This window comes from Trichechus manatus, unplaced genomic scaffold (assembly GCF_000243295.1).
Source record: "Trichechus manatus latirostris isolate Lorelei unplaced genomic scaffold, TriManLat1.0 scaffold00015, whole genome shotgun sequence".
NCBI lineage: Eukaryota > Metazoa > Chordata > Mammalia > Sirenia > Trichechidae > Trichechus > Trichechus manatus.
In genome coordinates this window covers 15,967,214-15,988,422 of record NW_004443951.1, presented here as the reverse complement: position 1 = coordinate 15,988,422, position 21,209 = coordinate 15,967,214, and the positions used below count along the sequence as shown (strand labels likewise).

General features: G+C 43.8%; 1 protein-coding gene across 3 annotated transcripts in view; it reads left to right on the top strand.

Moving 5' to 3' along the window:
• The window catches only part of CTPS1 (CTP synthase 1), a 31,907-nt gene extending 11,258 nt beyond the window's left edge, over positions 1-20,649 (top strand). For all 3 annotated transcript variants that reach the window (XM_004371883.3, XM_023727162.1, XM_023727164.1), the window contains exons 6-19: positions 2,186-2,269; positions 2,774-2,854; positions 5,511-5,662; positions 7,475-7,607; positions 8,845-8,933; positions 9,894-9,988; positions 10,699-10,761; positions 12,866-12,909; positions 14,861-14,957; positions 16,109-16,164; positions 16,268-16,364; positions 16,909-17,053; positions 17,904-17,998; positions 19,538-20,649. In XM_004371883.3, the coding sequence (XP_004371940.1) occupies positions 2,186-2,269; positions 2,774-2,854; positions 5,511-5,662; positions 7,475-7,607; positions 8,845-8,933; positions 9,894-9,988; positions 10,699-10,761; positions 12,866-12,909; positions 14,861-14,957; positions 16,109-16,164; positions 16,268-16,364; positions 16,909-17,053; positions 17,904-17,988 (1,221 nt within the window). In that variant the 3' untranslated portion in view covers positions 17,989-17,998; positions 19,538-20,649. The remainder of the gene's footprint in view (positions 1-2,185; positions 2,270-2,773; positions 2,855-5,510; positions 5,663-7,474; positions 7,608-8,844; positions 8,934-9,893; positions 9,989-10,698; positions 10,762-12,865; positions 12,910-14,860; positions 14,958-16,108; positions 16,165-16,267; positions 16,365-16,908; positions 17,054-17,903; positions 17,999-19,537) is intronic.
• Positions 20,650-21,209: the final 560 nt, after the last annotated feature.

Sequence of the window (21,209 nt, the reverse complement as noted above, 5' to 3'; positions counted from 1 at the left end):
GTTGTGGGGTTGTTAACCAGTGTCATAAAACAACATGTGTACTACTGTTTCATGAGAAACTATTTGTTCTGTAAGCCTTCACCTGAAGTACAATAAAATAAATAAATGAAAAAAAAAAAAGTTAGGAAGCTGGAAAGTAGATGGACAAGTAGAAACTGACCTAGCGGACCTGGGGGGCTGAATCCTGGTAAGTAGAGATGCAGCCCTGTTTGCCCTGTAGAACCCCCAGAAGGCCTAGGAATTGGCAGCACCAGGCACTTCTGTAAGCAGGGGCGAGGGTGGGACTCATAACTGCTGTTTCAGAAACGGTTAGACCCCACATCTTCTAATGTGTACAGCCTGGCATCAGCCCCTCTCCCACCTTGGCAGAGGACTGTAGGATTTTTCTATGGAGAGGGTTTCTGGATAGGCAGGCACTAGGGACAGTTGAGGGCAGTAGTACTGAACTCAAAACATGAGGATTAATGCTGTTGAGACACCCCGTCTTCTGCCACTTGGTTCCCAAAAGAGATTGCAGGATTCTTCTCTGGGAATCTGACTAGCCCAGGAGAAACAGCCCTGCTGTCAGGGACTCCCAAGGGAAACACATCAGCCAGATTGCCCCACAGCAGGGACCCCAGTCGACACACCCACGCATTTACAGAGAACTTCCAGTCAGCCTTTAGTATGAGCTGGCATCCAGTGGTCCCCAGACGTTTGGAGAAAGCATCTATAACGTGTAAGAGACCAAAACAACCAGAAAAAAAGAAACATTAGCGGAAACTGAGGCTCTGCAGGGAGCAGGAAACTTAGAAAAAACACTTACCATTAACATCCTCAGAGAATTCAGAGGAGAGAAATTACATCCATTAAACGAGACCTGGATGCCATAGAGGAACTCAGAGAACAACAAATAACTCTTAGATATTAAAAATTGGGTAGCAGAAATGAAAAACTTAAAGAAAGCTGAGGAAATACTCTAGCAAGTAGGAGAGACAAGAAGATTAGAGAACCAGTCTAGGAGTTCTAACATCTAGATAATAGGAGTTCCAGAAAATACAAAGAGAGAAACAGAGAAGTGGTAATCTGAACCAGGAGTCAGCCTTCCAGCTGTTTTTCAAAGTAGCATTTCATTAAAATACAGCCAGGAAAATATTGTTTCCGTATTGTCTATGGTTGCTTTAGCACTACAGCAGCAGAGTTGAGTAGTTATGACAGAGACTGTATGGCCCACAAAACCTAAAATATTTGCTATCTGGCCTGTTACAGAAAGCATTTTCAGACCCTTGATCAAAACAATTCAAGGAAATTTCCGGTGATGAGTTCTAGATTGAAAGGGCCCACTGAATGCCCATCATACTGGATGAAAAATGCCACACACACACACCAAGGCACATCATCATGAAATTTGAGAATAACGGGGCAGAAATTCTAAAAGCCTCTAAAGAGAAAAATCAAGAATCAGAAGAGCATTGGGCTTTTCAATACTGGAAGCTAAAAGATAGTGAAGGTATTTCTTTAAAAATTATAAGGGAAAAGGATTTCCAACCAAGAATTTTATGCCTAGCAAATCTGTCAATTAAAGTGTGAGGGGAGGCTAAAGCTAAATTAGTACATAGAAAACTCAGAGTACCAAAACCAAAATGACAACAATAAAAAATTTACTAATGTCAAGGAAAACAAAAAATTTAGACCAGAAAGAGAAAGTATGGAACAAGGTTTAACTGAATACCAATTAAATACTCAAAAGTACATAAACCCTGCAGAGGGATCTAACTAAAATCCTGAGATAGGGGCTACAGACACAGGAAGGGTGTACATGTAGTGGGGGCAGGCGAATAAGAACGGGGGTGGGATCCTCATCTAACAGGGAAATCAATAGAAAATAATCCCAAACTAAATGTCAAGAAGTAGTGATAAAGTGTACCAGAAGGATCAGTTAAAAGAGTTGTAGAGTGGGTGCCTCTGGGGTTTGGGAAATGGGAGGGGATGATGAAGACTGGGTACCACTGTTCTTTAAGACAAACCTTGTAGAACTATATTTGATTCTAAAATATGTGCATGTGGAACTTTGACAAAAATTAAAATTAAATTCTGTAAATGGTCAAGTTATCCATTTCCCTATTAAAAGGTATTCAGGAAAAAGTTGTAGTTGAAAATTCTTTATTATAGAGAAATTAAGTTTTTTTTTTTTTTGGTAAAATAGCCAAGTTCAACAAGGGAACAGAAGACTAAACCCACTCAGAATAGTATCCGAGATCTCAGAGGGCTCGGGCTTTCCCCAGATCTGGTAAGATTTCCTGATCTCCTGGTTTCAGTGTGATCTTACATATCTAATACAAATTACTCCTCCATGACAGGACTTTTGTTGTCTTGGCCTGCTTTTGATCATGACTGATGGTGGAGAAAATAGGTAGAGCTCTGAACTGGGGCTTTATTTTACAAGATTTCCTTAATGGGCATGTGTGAGTTCTTGTACTGTCCATGCCTTACCTCCCTCTCATGCCTTCATTTCTTCCTTCCTACCTTGGAATAGTAATGAAGGAGGAAAACCCCAGTTAGCTCTTGTGGTTCATTAATCTGTCTGTTTAATGTACTGCCATTCTCTTGGAATTTGGGGTTTAGGAATTTATGTTCTGAAAATAAGTGTTACATTTTCGTAGTTTACTTGCGCTCATTGTTAACATTTTAATCCATCTTAGCAATGCAGTGTCTTTTGATTTCATTCAGAAGTAAAACCCAACTTTGCCATCCTTTCTTTCTACCTAAACTGACTTGTTTTATTTACCGCTAGGTTGTGTGCAGGTGCTCAAATCCTCTGGACACATCTGTGAAAAAGAAAATATCGATGTACTGCCACGTTGAACCTGAACAAGTAAGTAGCAGTTCAATCTCCATGTAGATCTTTTTTGCTTCTGATTGTCTTTGAGTCTCATAACAAGTTTGATGAGGCTTGTTGTTTTGTAGTTTGAGATGGTAGACAGTTCCTGGAAGACCTGATACCACTTGCTCTATGATTCAACGTTATTTCTTTCGCCTCCCTAAACATACCTTTACCTCTCCTGCCTCTTTTCTCCTTGTTCCCTGTACTTTATGCTTCTGCCATGCTAAATGTCTTTTGCACATGCTAATTTCTGTGAGAAATCAGTATCCCCTCTCCTTGTTGGTCTAACAATCTCTTCTTCATTTTCATCCTTCAGGGCCCAGCTAGGCCATGGCATTTTTAGAAAAGCTTTACTTGCCAAACCTGCTCGACCTCAAACCTCAGAGTTAATCGCTTTATTCTCAAGGCTGCCTGTGTGTCTCATACATGCTGGTGATGAGCTTATCGTACCAGTACGAGTAGTAGTCGAGTTGATTCTGACTCATGGCTGATTTTTCAGAAGTAGATCGCCAGGCCTTTCTTCCAAGTGCCTCTGAGCAGACTTGAACCACCAGCCTTTTCGTTAATAGCTAAGTGCTTGACTGTTTGCACCACCCGGGGACAGAGCGTATCATACTGCGCCTTAATGTTTGTGGTGTCTGTGTTTGTCTTCCTAACAGACTGAGCTTCTTCAGGGCCAAGACCACCTTATCAACTGTGTAGCTGGTGCCAGTTGTCTAAGGTGTTGTAGGCTGTCACACATATTTTCGTCTTTTTGTTACCTGTGCAAATGGAGGAGACCTGTGATACAGGAAATCCAAAATGTTGGAACCCGTAATGTATCTAAGCAGGGTGCTTGGTATGAAAATTCTAGGGAGTGATAAGCTGAGGTGGTGGTGTTGGTCAGGTTTAGTTGAAGGAGTGTGGAAGGGAAGCTAAGGTCAAGGCATTTGGAGACTAGGTTATTGGATATTTAAATTGTACTGTTAAATTTCCTAATGTGGTGGTGTCTTTGTTAGTGCGGCTGTAACAGAAATACCACAAGTGGGTGGCTTTAACAACTAGAAATTTATTTTCTCACAGTTTAGGAGGCTAGAAGTCTGAATTCAAGGTGCCAACTCTAGGGGAAGGCTCTGTCTGCTCTGAAGGAAAATCCTTGTCTCTTTCAGATTCTCTTCTTCAGTTCCTCAGTGATCTTCATGTGGCATCAGTCTTTCTTCATTGGTGCTTCCATGCTCCTGTGCCTGATCTGCTCTTTTATATCTCAGAAGTGATTGGCTTGAGATACACCCTACACTGACACGGCCTCCTTAACATAAATCCCTATACCCAAATGGGGTTACAGCCACAGGTGTAAGGGGGAGGATTTATAACACATAATTTTGGGGGACACAATTCAATCTATAACAGGTGGTTCTCAAACTTGACTGTACACTGGAATCACTTGAGGAGCTTTAAAAAATACTGTTTTCTCATCCAGATTCCCTGAGGGACCAAATTACTGAGCTGAGGGCTGGGGACCATGGTCTTGGGGAACATCTAGCTCAATTGGCTAACAAAGTTTATAAAGAAAATGTTCTACATCCTACCTTGGTGAGTAGCGTCTGGGGTCTTAAAAGCTTGTGAGCGGCCATCTAAGATACTCCACTGGTCCCACCCCGTCTGGAGCAAAGGAGAATGAAGAAAACCAAAGACAACAAGGGAAAGATTAGTCCAAAGGACTAATGAACCACAACTACCATGGCCTCCACCAGACTGAGTCCAGCACAACTAGATGGTGCCCTGCTACCACCACTGACTGCTGTGACAGAGATCACAGGGTCCTGGATAGAGCTGGAGAAAAATGTAGAACAGAGTTCAAACTCACAAAAAAAGACCAGACTTATGATCTGACAGAGACTAGAGAAACCCTGAGATTATGGCCCCCAGACACCCTTTTAACTCAGTGCTGAAGTAACTCCTGAGGTTCACCCTTCAGCCAAAAACTTGACAGGCCCATAAAACAAACAGTAATACACGTACCTCAACCATGTATATGAGACTAAATGGGCACACCAGCCCAGGGGCAAAGATGAGAAGGCAGGAGGGAACAGGAAGGCTGGATGAATGGAAATGGGGAACCCAAGATCTAGAAGGGGAGAGTGTTGACATGTTGCGGGGTTGGCAACCAATGTCACGAAACAATATGTATATTACTTGTTTAATGAGAAACCAGTTTGCTCTGTAAGCCTTCATCTAAAGCATAGTAAAAACAAAAACAAAAAAATCCAATGTCTGCCTCCCACCCCAGGGATTCTGATTTAAGTGGCCAGGGGTGCAGGGTAGACTTTGGGTTTTTATAAGCTCGCCAAGTGGTTCCAGTGAACAGCTGAGACTGACAACCACTGTTCCTGTGCCAGCACGCGTTCTCGGGACAGATCCTACTTGGCCATGAGGTTTTTTTTTTTTTTTTTTTTAACTACCATTTGTGGTTTGGTTTGTGACTTTTTACATTCTATTCTTTTTGAGTTGGTTTTGGTCATTTACATTTTGCTAGAAATTGGTCTTTCTTCTGTTTTCAAATTGAGAATGGATATTTTCCCAAGGATATACAGCCAGTAGGAGGCTATAAGGCCAGTTAGTTTTTGTTCATTTTTATTAAATAACCTTTTTCCTTTTTTTTAAACAGGTCATCTGTGTCCATGATGTCTCATCCATCTACCGAGTCCCCTTGTTATTAGAAGAGCAAGGGGTTGTAGATTATTTTCTTCGAAGACTCGATCTTCCTATTGAGAGGCAGCCACGAAAAATGCTGATGAAGTGGAAGGAGATGGCTGACAGGTATGCCTCAGTGAGGAGCTGGGGGACAAGCCTTACTTCTCTTGCTTGTAAGGCCTCGGGGAATTCAACTCTTGCTGTTGCACTTCAGCATTTCTGCTGTCAACACATGTTGGAAAAGGTCTTAATGGTAAGAGATGTTATGATTGTTAGAAGGACTCTTAGCTGTCATGAAGTTGCTTCATGGATGAGGGAATCCTGTTAGAGCTGGGGCCAGGTCCCAGGTCTCCAGACAGCAAGTTCAGATTACTTTCTATCACATTTGTCTCTCATCAGCTGGAAAATCAATTCAAACAGGCGTCCCAGTGCAGTGGGCTAGCGCGCACACCCGAAGCCCCAGACGAGCAGGCTCTGCTTTCTGGGTTTACCGTGGCTGGAGCACTCTGTGTTTGGGAACATGCTGCACACCCATACCAGAGGTGTCCGGTCTTCTCTTACTGAGAAGAGAAAAAAAAAAAGCCATTACCGCGGAGTCGTTTCCAACTTGTGGCAGTTGTCTGTGTGTCATAGTAAAACTGTGCTCCATAGGGTTTTCAATGGCCGATTTTTTTTTTTTCTCAGAGGTAGATCGCCAGGCCTTTCTTCTGGGTGGATTCTAACTGCCTACCTTTCAGGTAGCAACGAGTATTTAACCATTTGCAGCACCCAGGGATTCCCTTCTCTCATTATTGCTGCCCAAACTCATTACTTCAAGGACTGTCCCCACTCCACTTTCCTCTTTTAAAGCTCTGTGATGCCCTCATGTTGCCTCATCATCCACATCAGAGATCTGCACGCGGTGTTTCAGAGCAGTGCGGGTGCCTGGTTTTAGTTGCTAAATTACTATGATGATAATAAGCACTTGGGGAAGGAGCACTCCTTCCATTGCTCTGACCTGTGCCTGTTCGGTCTTTGTCCATTTACATGCATATCTTTATGAAGCTACAAAAATGGCACACAGTTTTGTGATCTTTTTTTATAAAACATTACAAGCATTTTGCTCTGTTACTAATTATACTTCATAATTACCACTTTTAATGAGTATAGAATATTCTATTATGTGGCTGCCCCATAATTTATTTGACTGTTCGTTTCTTTTGTAGGCACTTAGGTTGTTGACGGTTTTTCAGATTCTATTTTCTGTTAAATTTTGTTCATGTTCTACCTTGTTCCATAAAGAATTTGAGATGATTTGCTGTTGGAAGTTTGGTGCTGTAATCATTTATGTATGTAGTTGTTATTTTTAACCCTTTGGACTGTTTTATACCATTTGGATAAATTCCTACATGTTGAATTCCTGAACTGAAAAACACAATGGCTTGTATGACTCTTAGTATATGTTACTCAATTTCTTTTTAGAAGGAACTGGGTAGTGTAACAGTTTCTACACCTGTCAGCATTTAAATGTTCCTACTTTTTGAGATTTTTGGTTGATTTAAGGGTTATAAGATACATTTTCTTTTAATTTGTATTTCTCTTGATTTACTAGCTGGGCTAAATCATTTTCTTTATATTGGTTTACCAATCACATTAACTCTTGTGAATTGTCTCTTCATGCCTGTTAATTTTTTTTACCCTTAGAGATTTTTTTTTTTAACCAATTTGTATGAAAAATTTTGAACTAGTCTCTATAACAGGTTCTGAAATCCTTCTTTAAAAGCCTGCCATGTTGATCTGAAAATTGCTTCCAGTTTACTGGTCTGTGCATAGAACTCAGTTAATATCCACTCCCATTATATTCTTCCCAATGTGTTTGTCTTCTTAAAAAGCAAGTTTGATCTCATGAGGTTGTGTACATTCTAAGTAAATGGGTGTTTTTTGACCGGTGTTTGGTAGATATGATCGCTTGCTGGAGACCTGCTCTATTGCCCTCGTGGGCAAATACACCAAGTTCTCTGACTCGTATGCCTCTGTCACTAAAGCTCTGGAGCACTCTGCACTGGCCATCAACCACAAATTGGAAATCAAGGTGAGGAGGGATGGCGCGGGTGCAGCCCAGGGGCCAGCAGGGAGGCAGTCTCCATACTGGTGGATGCTGTGTGCATTTTTGCTTCATACTTTTGAGCTCAGAATTTCTTCTTAGGGATAAAAAGGTTTGTGGTTGGCTCCTGACTTTAAGACGGTGGTATGGCATTTTCAGGAAAGGATGAAGGGGAGGCATGGTCAGAGTAGACACTGAGAGAGAGTGAATGCTTGTATCTGAATATCAGGGACCAAATAAAATCACCTGTGGAAATGGGTCAGAGGCACGTTGCACGGTTGAAGGCACTGCCTAGAAACCATTCTAGATGCCTAGTGACTCTGAGGCCACACCTTTGAGGCCTTGAGTCTTTGAGATGCTTTGGGTTCCCCTTCTTAACCTGTGCTGGTGCCATTTTCCTCATCTGTAAGGTGGGAGTAATAATATTCATCCCATAGATGGGTGAGCTTTCTCTGAAATGTGTGTCAGATCACCCAGCTTGTGCCTGGAACGTGGGCAGCACTCAGTCAGTAGTAGTTCTTATGTTCTGGTCTGTAAAGCGGTGGGCAGCTGCTGAGCTGTGGAATGTGAGGTCAGTGGCCCTGCCGGTCTCTACAGAAGGCAATAGAGTGTTGAAGTTCAGAGTGTGGACTCTGGAGCCAGACAGCCCAAATTCTGGCTCTACCCCTTATGAGCTGTGTGACCTTGGGCAAGTTACTGCACCCTCTTTGTGCCTCAGCTTCCTCATCTTTAAAAAGAGATAGTGATAGTACCTTCCTTTCGGGGATGACTGGGGTGTGTATGTACATTTGACAAAACTCACAGAAGTGCCCACTTAAAATGCTTGTTTTTTATTGTATGTAAAATTATACTTGTGTAAAATTGGAAAAAAGATTTTAAAAATCTGTGTCGGAGATGCAGTGGGGAGAGTGTCTCTTGGACAGTGAACACTTGAGAGCTGATTCCAGTGGCTTAGCTGAGACGGGAGCCTAAGCTGACCATGTGTGCAGCAAATAGAGTGCTAGATTTGGCAGTCAGATGATTTTCAAGGAAACGCTTGTATTTTAAAATATAAGAAAGATTTTAAAATTTATTTTAAAATTATAGTTAAATTTAAACATTAAAATTATTGTTTTAAAACTAAGGTAGATGAAATATTGATGGTAATTATTTTAAAATTGTGAAAGAATGTGGCTCGGGAGTCATGAGTCTGCTTCTTCCTCCCCTGTCTGACCAACCCCCCCAGTACATAGACTCTACCGACCTGGAGCCGAGCACCTTACAAGAAGAGCCTGTCCGCTATCACGAAGCATGGCAGAAGCTCTGCAGTGCTCAGTAAGTCATGTTCTCTGTCTCTGGTTTCCTGTTTTTATTTTATTTTTTTATATGGGAGAAGTTCAAACTCAACTTTAAAATGGACAAGCTTGTGAACTAATGTGGTTGTCATGGAATTTTGGGTGGAATGAAATATCAATTAGGAAATCGTGTCCTCTTCCGGACTCCAACTGTTTGACCATTCATATGAGATCATTGTGTCCCAGAAGTAAGTAATCTACTTGTTTAAATATTTTTAATTATTGAAAAGACTATATACTGTATGATTTAAGCCTTAAAAAAATACAGCTTACCAATATAGTTGAATATGAAGAAAACTTGTCCTGATTTTATTGGTATACTGTGCTCTATGTGTCGACTGATAAGGCTTATTTAAAGATTTCCCATCCAGAACATTTGATGAGTACCCATCAGTGACTCTCATAAATCATTTACTTGTGGCAGCTATTATTTATAATAGTAAAAAAATTAGGAATAGGTTTATTTTATTAATCAATTGAATGTTACGGACCCACTACAGCTATTACTGAGACTTGGTCAGTTTGGCAGACTGAGCTGGCGTGGAAGGTCCCCTTCCTGTTCCTATTCCAGCATGCTGGATAATAAAGGGGGGGCACTTAAAGCCAAGAGGTAAAATAAATGATATTAATATAAATTTAAAATTATGAAAGAATCAGTGCCTGGGGCAAACATTAATTGTGCAGTATATATATATTTTTATTATGTATACTGGTTTTTTTTTCCATTTGTTATAAGCATTTTCTAATGTTATTAAGAATCTATGCTTTTTTAAGTCCATAGTGTTTGCATACAGCTCATTGGCAGTTTTTAAATAACACAGTCCCAGCCACAAAATCTGTGGAGTAACTTCATGGCATGAGTGTCTTGGTAACATAGGTGTGTATTGCAAGCTGAACTGGTGGCAGGGGGAGCTGCCATGTGGTTTGTTCTGTTGTGCAGTGGAGTGCTGGTTCCAGGAGGGTTTGGTGTTCGAGGAACAGAAGGAAAAATCCAAGCAATCGCCTGGGCTCGAAAACAGAAAAAGCCTTTTTTGGGTAAGGAGCTATGCAGTGCACTCATCAGCCTGAGTAGAAAGAGCAAGAGAAGGTGCTACTTGGGTGCCCATATGTAAAACTGGAAGGCCACTGAAACAAACTATAGATGCCATCTTTTTAGATAGCAGCTAAGTGAAGCCGTTTTGGTTCTGTTTGGGAGAAATTCAAACTCACCTTTAAAATGGACAAGCTTGTGAGCTACATGCAGATGTCATGGAATTTTAGGTGGAATGAAATATCAATTAGGAAATCCTGTCCACTGATGGACTCCAACTATTTGACCATTTATGAGATCGAGTTTTTTAACCTCCTTACTTGGCACACTAGCTGACTGTAATTGGACAGCATGATTTAGGATGCTTCCTGGTGCTGTAGATTTTGATTTTCACCTTGATCAGTTGTGAGTGGGCACATAATGAGAGGTTTTCTTAACTTGAATTTTTACGTGCTGAAAAGGACATTGCTTATCTATAAAATGGAATAATTTTTCAAAACTTGAAAGCCCCGTATACACTTAGATCCAGTTTTTGGATCTGGTATAGATAACGCCTGACAGCAGGGAGTGATTGTTTATAGCAGGGAATGATGGGAGTGTGATCGTGATTGTAGTTCTGTGAACAGATGGGGCACAGAGCCCGCAGCAGGCTGGACAGAAATGTGCGAGCTGCCTTTTCAATGGAGCTTCTTTTGTTTTTGTCTCCACTCGGAAGGTGTGTGCTTAGGAATGCAGCTGGCAGTGGTTGAATTCTCAAGAAATGTGCTGGGATGGCAAGGTGAGTGTCCGTTTAAAAACTTGTGACTAATATTAGACTGCTTTAAGTTCCTGCTCACATTTTCCCTGGAAGGGCGGGAAGCCTGTTGCACATTGGGCAGTGGGAGCAGTGGAAGAGGACAGGCCTGCTTTCTCGGTGCCTCACTGGCTGCAGCACAGGGAGGCTACCGTGTTTATGGAGGCAAAGCCTGGCTCCTCAAAGCTGACAGCACAGGAAGGAGGAGCACAGCCGAGCACACAGCTAGCTTCTGCCCCTGAATCACTGTTGTTACCATGGCCACCATCACTGAGCCAGTGCCTGGTGAGAAAACCAGCCTAAGTGAGGTTCAGTCATTGTGAACTTGGGGTTTGGAGCTATCAGACCTGAGCTCAAATTCTGACTCAAAACGATAATTTATTTGGTGTTTTAGGCAGTTTACGTAGCCTTTTTGGGCCTTTTTTTTTTAATTTAAATATTTATGTTTTTGGTGAAAGTTTACACAGGTCTCCAATTGACAGTTTCCACACCAATTGTTCAGTGACATTAGCTACCTTCTTCACAATGTGTCAACATTCTCTTTAATTGTGTTCTGGTTGTTCCATTTCCAGGACTCTAGTTTCCCTGCCCCCTTATCTTCTCTGGGCCTTTTTTTTCTTCCCCTCTGTGTCAAATGGGGATAACAATGGCACCTACTTCATGTGGTTGTAATAAACAAGTGAAATAATTCATGTAAATAGTCGTCAGCACACTGCCTGGCAAATAGGAAATGCTCACTAATAACAGCTCTTCACCTAGCTAGCTGTGTATTACTGCATAACAGACCACCTCCAAACACAGCGGCTTCATACAACAGTGATTTAGTATTTCTCAGTGTTCTCGGGGTTGACCGGACTCGGTGGGACGGTTTCTCTGCTCCACGTGGTATATCTGCCATCACTCTTTCCCTGCATTCAGCCAGGGACATCACGATGGTCTTCCCATGCGGCAGTTCATCATTTGCTAGTTCAGCCCAAGCTGCTTCACAACATGGTGGTTAGCTTTCAAAATGACAGGCTCAACGTGCAGGCAAGTCATGTGGCCAAGCCCACTGTCAGTGTGGAAGGGGACTGCACAAGGGTGTGGTTCATGGGACCACTCATGTTATAGTCTGCCACAGCCCCTTTATTCTCTTTAGCCCAAATGACAAATACTAGATTTTTAGAGAGACCTTCTAAGTTCTAGGAGAACTGAAGGAATGTACTGGCTTTACAAAGTACAGGTGATTCTCTGTGGCCAGCTTGCTCTTAAGGCTGGGTTCGCCTTTTGCATTTTTTCTAAGGCTGTTTCACAGTACCCCTAAGGGGCCAGTAGCTCAGTTTTGTAGGCAGCGTGTCCTTTGGTTTCTGGTTTCTTAGCTCCTGGCAGGCACTGTCTTACCACCCAGCACCCCAGAGCTGGCCTTCCAGGCACCCTGGACCCTCCCCAGCCATGATTCTCCTGCCTCCCACTGAAGCTTACCCTTCAGTTGAGACTTGGCCCTGATTCAGGCCCAGGAGAGGAACAATACCTACCATTCACACAGAAAGAACCAGACAGACAGTACCGGGAAATGGATTCTTTTCCTTTTAGTCTTCAGTGGTTTTGCTTATGGTTAGATGGGTAGTTCAGTAATGGATGGAAAGGTTGTTTGGATTTTGAAATCAGTGAATTTCTGATTTTGCTATTGAGCGAGGCAAGTGAGTAAGGCAGTGTGTTGGATGCTAAGGATGAAAGAAGTGGAGATGAAATAGTACTTAACCATCTTGGCGAGATAGTCTGAAACAAAAAGTGGAAAACTAAGACAGTGATACCAGGACTGTCACAAAGATGCATTATTTAAATAAAGATTATTAGGTTATGCCATTGGGTTTGGCCTCCCCATTTCATACTGCTTGACCTCCCAGAGAGGTACAGATTCAATAGAAAACATTGACTGAGTTTGTGTGTGGAATATTTTAAGTCTTAAAAACGCTGCTCTAGTTTTTGTTTTAGTTATTGAATGACTAAACTGTGGAGGGCAGTTTTGATTCAGAGCTTAGGAATGAAACTATTAAATAATCAGTTTTGTTTGTGACTATTTCCTAACACAGGTATTTTGATTTTTTAGATGCCAATTCTACAGAGTTTGACCCTAAGACAAGTCACCCCGTGGTGAGTCAAGTGTTTGAATCTCAGAACGACTTAGAAGGTGTGGAAGGGCCAGTTACGGAAGTGACTGAGGGTTGGAGACAGGAAAGGAGACCACTTGGGTCCATCCCAGAGAACCCTGAGTTTGCTCTTTTAGGCTTACTGGAGAGGAAAAACTTATTCTTCATTATCTAATTCTTCAGTACTCTTCCCAAGTTGCCACAGAAAACTTTTAAGATGGGTACCACCATAGCCAACTAGAGGGGATTCCTGATCAAAATAATTCTCCATCCCAGCTCCTCAGCTCCCAGGAGCACTTGTAATGCTATTGATATGAAACACTTATGTAGGCACTTATATGTGCCAGGCAGTGTTCTCTGTATTTATATATATATTCATTCATTTAATCCCAGCAACCTTGAGAGAGAGGCATATTATTAAGAAATTGCTGGACTATAACACTAATTTGTTTAAGAGTAAGTGAAGCTTTCCTGGGTGGGCGTACTTCCCGGGGTGGTGCAGATGGTTAGGCGGTAGACTACTAGCTGAAAGGCTGGCGGTTGGATCCCACCCAGAGGAGCCTCAGAAGACAGGCCTGGCGATCTGCTTCCGAAAGGTCACAGCCTTGAAAACTCTGTGTAGCGGTTCTCCTCTGCACACATGGGTCGCCATGAGTCAGAATCAACTCGACGGCAACTAACACCAACAACATAAACCAAAACAAGAAGACAAACCTGTTGCCATTGACTCGGTTCCTACTCTTAGTGAGCCTATAGGACAGAGTAAAACTGCCACGTAGGGTTTCAAGGGTGTAAATCTTTACAGAAGCAGACTGCCATATCTTTCTCTCGTGGAGTGGCTGTTGGGTTCCAACCACCGACCTTTTGGTTAGCAGCCGAGTGCTTAACCACTGCACCACCAGGCCTCTCTCAAAACAACATACTTGCTGTTAAATCTGCCAGAGGAGTGGCCCTGCTCAGCCTGCTGGGTTGGCAAGGCTCACAGGGGTAGGTACAGTGCCATTATTCATCTCTGAATCCTCAACGCAGGGATGACAGACGTGGAAAGGGCATTTAGTTTTTCCCAGCATTTAACAGATATCAACTGGGACTGTTCTTGAGAGTAGGGACAGTGTGATAAACAAAACGGGGAAGTTCTTGATCTCACGGAGCTTCAACAGCATCAATATGTATCCGTTGAGCTTTGTAGATACTAAGACTCGGGAGGAGAAGAGTACAGGTGTTGAAGTGTGGTGCCTTGGGGTGGTGGGGGAACAGGGCCCAGAGAAGGTCCTGAAGGTCACCAGGTGCTCAGAGGAGCACTGGCCTGTGAGCTGACCTGGGCCCACCCGCTCCCTCAGTCGTCCATTCCACAGACGGATGGCTGGCTGCTAGCCCTGCTGCAGGCATAGCCAACTGGAGATGAACATCCCTTGCCTTAGAGAAGCTCATCATCTGGTGGAGGAGACAGACGTGTTAGAGTATAACACATACAGTGTTATACTGGATCCCTGGGAAGTGCTTTGGAAGAAAAGCCTGGCGATCTACTTCCAAAAAATCAGCCGTTGAAAACCCTGTGGAATTCAGTTTTATTCTGACACACATGGAGTCACCATGAGTTGGAATCGACTTGAAGGCAACTGGTCACTGATTAGTCTCAGACCCACTCTGCTGTGCTAGTCTTCACTGGATGTGCTGTCCTCCAGCCGCACTGGTGATCCACAGTGTTGGAGGCGGGAATGGCCAGCAGAGGGAGCTGTGCCCAGTCCTGCAGACCACGAGGACAGGCTGAAGCGGGAACTCCCTACCCAACAGAGGTTTTAACATAATGGGGCCGCTTTCCCCTGTGACAAAGCATCTCTTATAAGGCCAGGAAATAAGAACCTACTTGCTGGCTTAGTTCATTCACGAGGCAGTCTGTCTCGTAACAGAAGCAGAGTTTGGTTTTTCCATGTGTGTTTTCTGAACACCTCCAGGTCATAGACATGCCAGAGCACAATCCTGGGCAGATGGGTGGAACCATGAGGCTGGGCAAGAGGAGAACCCTATTCCAGACCAAGAACTCGGTCATGAGTAAGAGCTGCCTTGTGCCAGTCTGGGCCTTTAGCTCGGCGCATCTGAGATTCATGTCTCGGGCTGATGCCATGGCTCTGAAGGACCAGGCTGGCTTTTTTGGTTTCCCTCTTTCTTTTGAAGTTCTTTTTATTCCCCTCCTGTTTATGCTCTTTTGAAATGCGCTGTGATAGCTAAAGAAGCAGTATGGGTCTGGGAAAGGTCATTGGCTACGCAGATAGGGACCTGAGGCACAATGGTTATGGATGACTCACTCACTACAATGAGGCAGTTAGGTTGAATCCATTGTAATCTGTTTCTTCCTTATACTGTTAGGTTGAACTATATGAAATTGCCAATATTTGACCGTGTTTGTCCCACAGAGATGGCAATTTCATATAGTTCAATATAAATAGATTTATTAGAGTAGTAATAGATGCTAAAGATTTAGGAAAAATTGGGGGAGAAAAATATTTAAGAAAAATACTCTATTTAGCCAGATTTTTTTTTTTCTTGCCCCCTGGGATAATTCCACCTTTAATTTGTTAGCAGTAGCACCCGTGTCTGTCTGGGGGTTTCACAGCAGTATAGTTTGAGACTCATTGAGTAGATGATCTTCCAGTCCTGAAATTTTCAACTCTTATGTGTGGTTTGGGGATCTCACCAGGTGTCCATGAATCAATCGGTATAAGCAGCCCGTTTGCAACTGCAGTGCTTGTTCACCCACAGTCACCGGTCATCGTCGATGGCTGTGAGGCCCTGACTTGGACCGTGTGGTGCTGGCCCTGAGCGTCATCTGTGTAGCTCTTAACATGTCTGCCTTCCCCAGGTCACTCTCAGGGCTTTGGCCTTCTGGTACTTTCTGATTTGTTTCCCAAGGCAGCTTCCAGCAGAGTAGTGCTTTGTACTTTAGTGATCATGTGTTCGAAGGCGGTGGGAAAAGTCTGTGTCTGTTACGAATTTTCTTAGAGTGCTCAGAAAGAGTCAGAAGCCCAAGAATTAGTCTAAATCATGCTCTTAAAAGCTGGTACTCGTTGTTAGGAGAAGCATAGACCTAGCCTTCGCAAGCCTGGCTGTGTATATGATAAACATAAACTGGGACGCAGGGTCTGGTTGTGAACACATTATGTGGTGAAATGAGGGTTCTTTACATTAAACTGCTTGTTTGCCAGGAAAACTCTATGGAGATCCGGAGTTCTTGGAGGAGAGGCACCGCCACAGATTTGAGGTGAGGATTTGAGCCTTGTGACCTTTAAAATGTTTTCCTTTCTCTTACTCTGGAAACACAATAAGCTGAGAGACCAGCAAAATTATTTTTCATGCTTCAACAGGTAAATCCAGTCTTGAAAAAGTGTTTGGAAGAGCAAGGCTTGAAGTTTGTTGGCCAAGATGTTGGAGGAGAAAGAATGGAAATTGTGGAGTTGGAAGGTGATTACTTGGGCAGTTGTATTTAATGGAAAATTTAGTAAGTTTTCTTGGCACATGGGAAAATACAAGAATGTAAGGTGTGCCCATGACCTGACGGAATTAGGAAGCAGCGGTCTTGTGAGGGGAAGGGCCTTGGTGAATGAGGTTTCTGGAGCCCTGGGAGGGTTCATCCTTGTACCATGATTTTTCTTGGGCAGCTGTTTAACCTCTGGGTCTCAGTTCCTTGTTCTGAAATGAGAGGTTGGACTTGGTTTTAGAGCCCCTTCAGATCTCACAGGAACTGCATGACCCAGTCCTTTGGAAGTCATGGGGGCTAGGAAAGCAGGGAGCGGGAACCAGGAGAGAAGACCTTTCAGCTGGAGGAAAGGGCATAAATCTCCCGTGTTTTGCGATTACTTTTACCTATATGCAAATTAAGACTTTATTTTTGAATAACGTAGGGTCGTTGGAAATGGGAAAATTTAACAAGATTTTTTTCTCCTGCTTTTTACCTTCTGTGCATAACATTCATAATGGAGCTGTTGCTTTTGAATTTCTGTTTCAGATCATCCTTTTTTTGTTGGGGTTCAGTACCACCCTGAGTTCCTGTCCAGACCTATCAAGCCTTCCCCGCCCTATTTTGGCCTCCTCCTGGCCTCCGTAGGGAGACTCCCACATTACCTCCAGAAAGGCTGCCGGCTCTCGCCCAGGTGGGTCACTGGTCACTCAGTCACCAGCTTCTCATCTTCTCCAGTCCTTTAAAAAGCCAAAAGCCAGACCCATTGCCATTGAGTTGATTCTGACTCATAGCGACCCTGTAGGACAGAGTAGACTTGCCCCATAGGGTTTCCAAAGCTATAAATTTTTATAGAAGCAGACTGCCACATCTTTCTCTGGCAGAGAGGCTGGTGGGTTTGAGCCGCCGACCTTCCGGTTAGCAGACAAGCACGTAACCACTTCACCACCGGGGCTCCTTTCAGTCCTTTAGGTGGCCGCTAATCCATTGTGACAGGGCATCACCTGGTCACTAACAAGAAGAGCCACGGGAACCAGGGAGTCGTTCCTGCCCAGGGTCCGTGGCTGCGTCACGCGCGCCTTCTCACACTCTCATACGTTTCCTTTCCTGGGGTGTGCTCAGGCTGCTCTGTGCTCCCCTCGGCTTGTGGCCAGGCCTCCCTCCTGCAGCATCTGGGTTCCCTCGATGCTACCTGATCACATTTGCAAGTGGGACCTTGTGGCCCATGTTAGGGGGCTGTGGTTTTTCACTGGGTGTAGATCACACCCTTGGGGGATCATGCCCCATTGCTACCTTTATCAGAAACCAGTTAGTTTCTCTGAGTTGATGGTTAGGGTACCATGCCTGAAGTTTAAATTGAGTGTGTCTCTTTAGTAATTAGAAGAAAATCCCCGTACAGCCTCACGCTAAATATGGAGTGGAGTCAGAAGTCTTTCTAATCTTGCTGTGTACAAACAAAGGTCCCTATAGGAATGGTGACTACAGAAACGGGGAAGTTAAGTTTTTGTGGGAGATGATGAATAAACCGTCTGAATTCTAATCAGGGACACCTACAGTGACAGAAGTGGAAGCAGCTCCCCTGACTCTGAAATCACGGAATTGAAATTCCCATCAATAAATCATGACTAACTCTGGTAACGTAAGTGATATTTTTAAGCTTTATTATTATTTTTTAATGGTGATAACTTACTAGGATTGCAGGGAAATCATGGAAGTGCTGAAAATTTTTATCTGACAGAATGAAAGTGGCAAGGTCATTGTGGGCATCAGATGGGCTACAGGCAGCCCCTGCCGAGGAGGGTGAGGGAGAGGACTCTTCCTCAAGTCACATTGCACCTACACGCCCTGCCTCGGGGGACACCAGTCACTGGGCAGTTTGTTTTCTCATCCATTGCCTTGTTTCTTGATCGCTGCATGCAGGTGCCAGTCTGATGAGTTCTGTGGGAACTGGATTCCTACCCCCTTGTTATTTTACTTGGCCATAAACTTGGGAGATCTTGAAGGAGGTGACAGGGGTGACCTGGCATTTGTCATTTTTGCAAAGCCTCGGGTTTTCATCAGGGAGTGCATTAAACCTGATAATTGCTTATAAAATAAAGTTTCTAATTCGATTGCTACTTACTCTGTAAATCTGTCAAAATCCAAACAATTATTGAGCAGACCTGAATGTTTGCTTTATAGTTACAGGGTTTGTAAATTTGTACAGTACTGTGAATTTCTGTAAGGTCCTGTTAAGATGAACTGACAGGTGTCAGCAGAACGCATTCTGCTGGTGAGGGTGTTAGAAGGGGGTTGGGGTGTCGTTCAGGAGTCTGCGGGCTTGGAAAGGAGAAACAGGTTGATGAGTGTGGTCCCACAATGTGGGGGGTCCAACCACAGGTGAAACAAGTTCCTGCCCCAAGGCTCGGGCAGGTAAACCCATTGCCGCTGAGTCGATTCTGACTTGATTCCAACTCATAGTGACCCTATACGGCAGGGTAGAACTGCCCCATAGCGTTTCCAAGGCAGTAATCTTTACGGAAGCAGACCACTGCATCACCGGGGCTCCTTTCGGGTAGGCTGGCCTCCCTGAATCCTGCACGCCCTTCACCACCTACCTGCAGGCCTCTGTGCTGGTCTGAGCTGCATGATCACATGAGCCACGTGTTCACATGAGCCACGTGTTTTGCCTTCTGCCTTGGTTGATTAGCCACTTGGCCTGTGATAACCTGAAGTATGTGAGTGGGTGTGAGAAGTAGTTCAGTATCACATTGCTTACTCTTGTACCAGGTAAGCATTTCACACAGATGAACTTATTATTCCCCTCGACCAGATAGTCTGATGTAATGTAGGCTGTTTGACAGTCTAAGCAACTGATGTAAAGAGAAAGGAAACTTCAACAGTAAAGGAGACAGATACTTGGTCAATTATACGGAATTTTAACTACCTCGCTAAGTCGAGAATACCCTGTGTCAGCATTGTTGAGAGGCTGATTGCTGTGCAGGCCGGAGTTGATGTAAGATCTTGAAAATGTATGCTTCTATAGGAAATACAGCTTTAGTTTCTACTCACACTAGGCTCCTATAGCTGTTCTTCAGTGAGAAGCAGGCATGGTTTACCAGGCAGCCGACTGTAACTCCTAATGTGTCTCCCTATCGGATATCATGTAATTGCTAAATTGCTTTTTTTTTTTGAACAGGGATGATTCTTCGAGAGCCTTTGAACTTTGACAGAGTTTACAGCTTTGATTTTACACTCAGCTTTTGACACTTCCTTTAAATTATGTTTTTATTAAAATTATTTTATTACGGGGGAAATGGTATTTGGAAAACTTTGTCACTGCATGTCCATCGTGTGTCTTGACTCCTCCGCGGTGTGCTGCCTGCCGACACTCTGCTGTGCAGTTCTGGAGTTTCTGAGAAGAGCAGCAGCAGGTCTGGAAGAGAGCTGATGATGGACGGGGGCTGACAGAACACCCCCTCAATCACCATGTTTCTCCAACTACCTCGTGTCATTGTGGATTCGAGTGCATTACCTGTTGCTTTTTGCTGGGATGCCTGGGCCATTTTAAAAAGTGCCACATGGACTTAATAAGCACGGAAAGATACGCTTAGCTAGTACTTAGAACACTTTGGTGCTGGTGACTTGAGGGCATTGCTTACCACTAAGAGCAGTGAAACCAGAGTCAAAATCTCGACACTGCCCTGAACTATGGAGACTTTCAGTGCCAACTGTGGCTGGTACTTGTCCAATGGGACAGTCGACTTTGATGTCGCATGAAACGGCAAGAAGTCTATTCCTCTCTGAAGCGTGATTTTAAACCCCCATGCCTCTGGCCACGCTTCCTCTTCTTGGGGCTGGGAAACACTCCTTGTATCAAGGGGTTGCTTTAAAAAAGAATAAAGAATCTTTGGGAAACTGCCTCTAAAACCCTTATATATAGACAGCTTTGGCTCAAGGGACGTCTTTCTTCCAGAATGGTGTTACTGCAGTTGAAATGCAATATGAAAAGCTATTTTCTTAGCGTGATGTAACAACAGCCACAGCTATATGCCTACCGTGTTCTGGCTGGACTTATGTGTACTCTCTAACTTAAGAAATAAATAATGCAGAACTAGAGACATGCTTTGCTTTTCATTCTCTCTCCTTGGCCAGATGGAAACGTCTAAGCAGGATGCGGGATGTGCCTGTGTGCCGTCACTTGAGCTCGGTGCCAGGCTCTCCTCCGAGTGAGCAGCCTTCAGTGAGTGATCGTTTGTTCAGAAACTCAGAGAGGAGTCTTTCTAATAGGAACCAGAATTTTCCAAAAAGCCTTCAAATAGAGGTTCTCAGCATAGAATGATAGAGATGAAAAGTCATGGTGTTGGGTATGCTGCTTGACCTTGAAAAGGGAAAGAATGGACAGTATTTATTATGAAGACCCTTCCCTTTGCCCGGCACTGGACTTGCGCACCTCACCCACGTAGCCACGGAGCAGTGGACCAAAGATTGTACCTTAACCAGCAGGACTGCTTTAACCACCGGCTCTTCCTCCACCCCCGGCCCTCTGAGTACAGGCCCAGCAGATAAAGGTCACTATCTTGGAGGATTTTTTTCCTCCAAAGTGACATTAGTGCTGTTGAGTCTGTGCTCCCTGTGGAGTGTGGGTGACATCCAGCACCCATTCACCCTCTAGTCACTGAGCACACCTACTCAGGTGAGCAGTGTCCTCTGCAAATAAGTCTGTCCAAGGAAGGGGCTCAGATCTCAGGCTGGGGTCCCACAGCTGGTGTCTTCTCTGTCTATCCCTACTCCTGGTGACTGAAGGAGTGTGAGGGGATTGACTAAAGCGTGCTCCAGGGAACCCCAGTCCTGTGAAATGCTGTTTGACA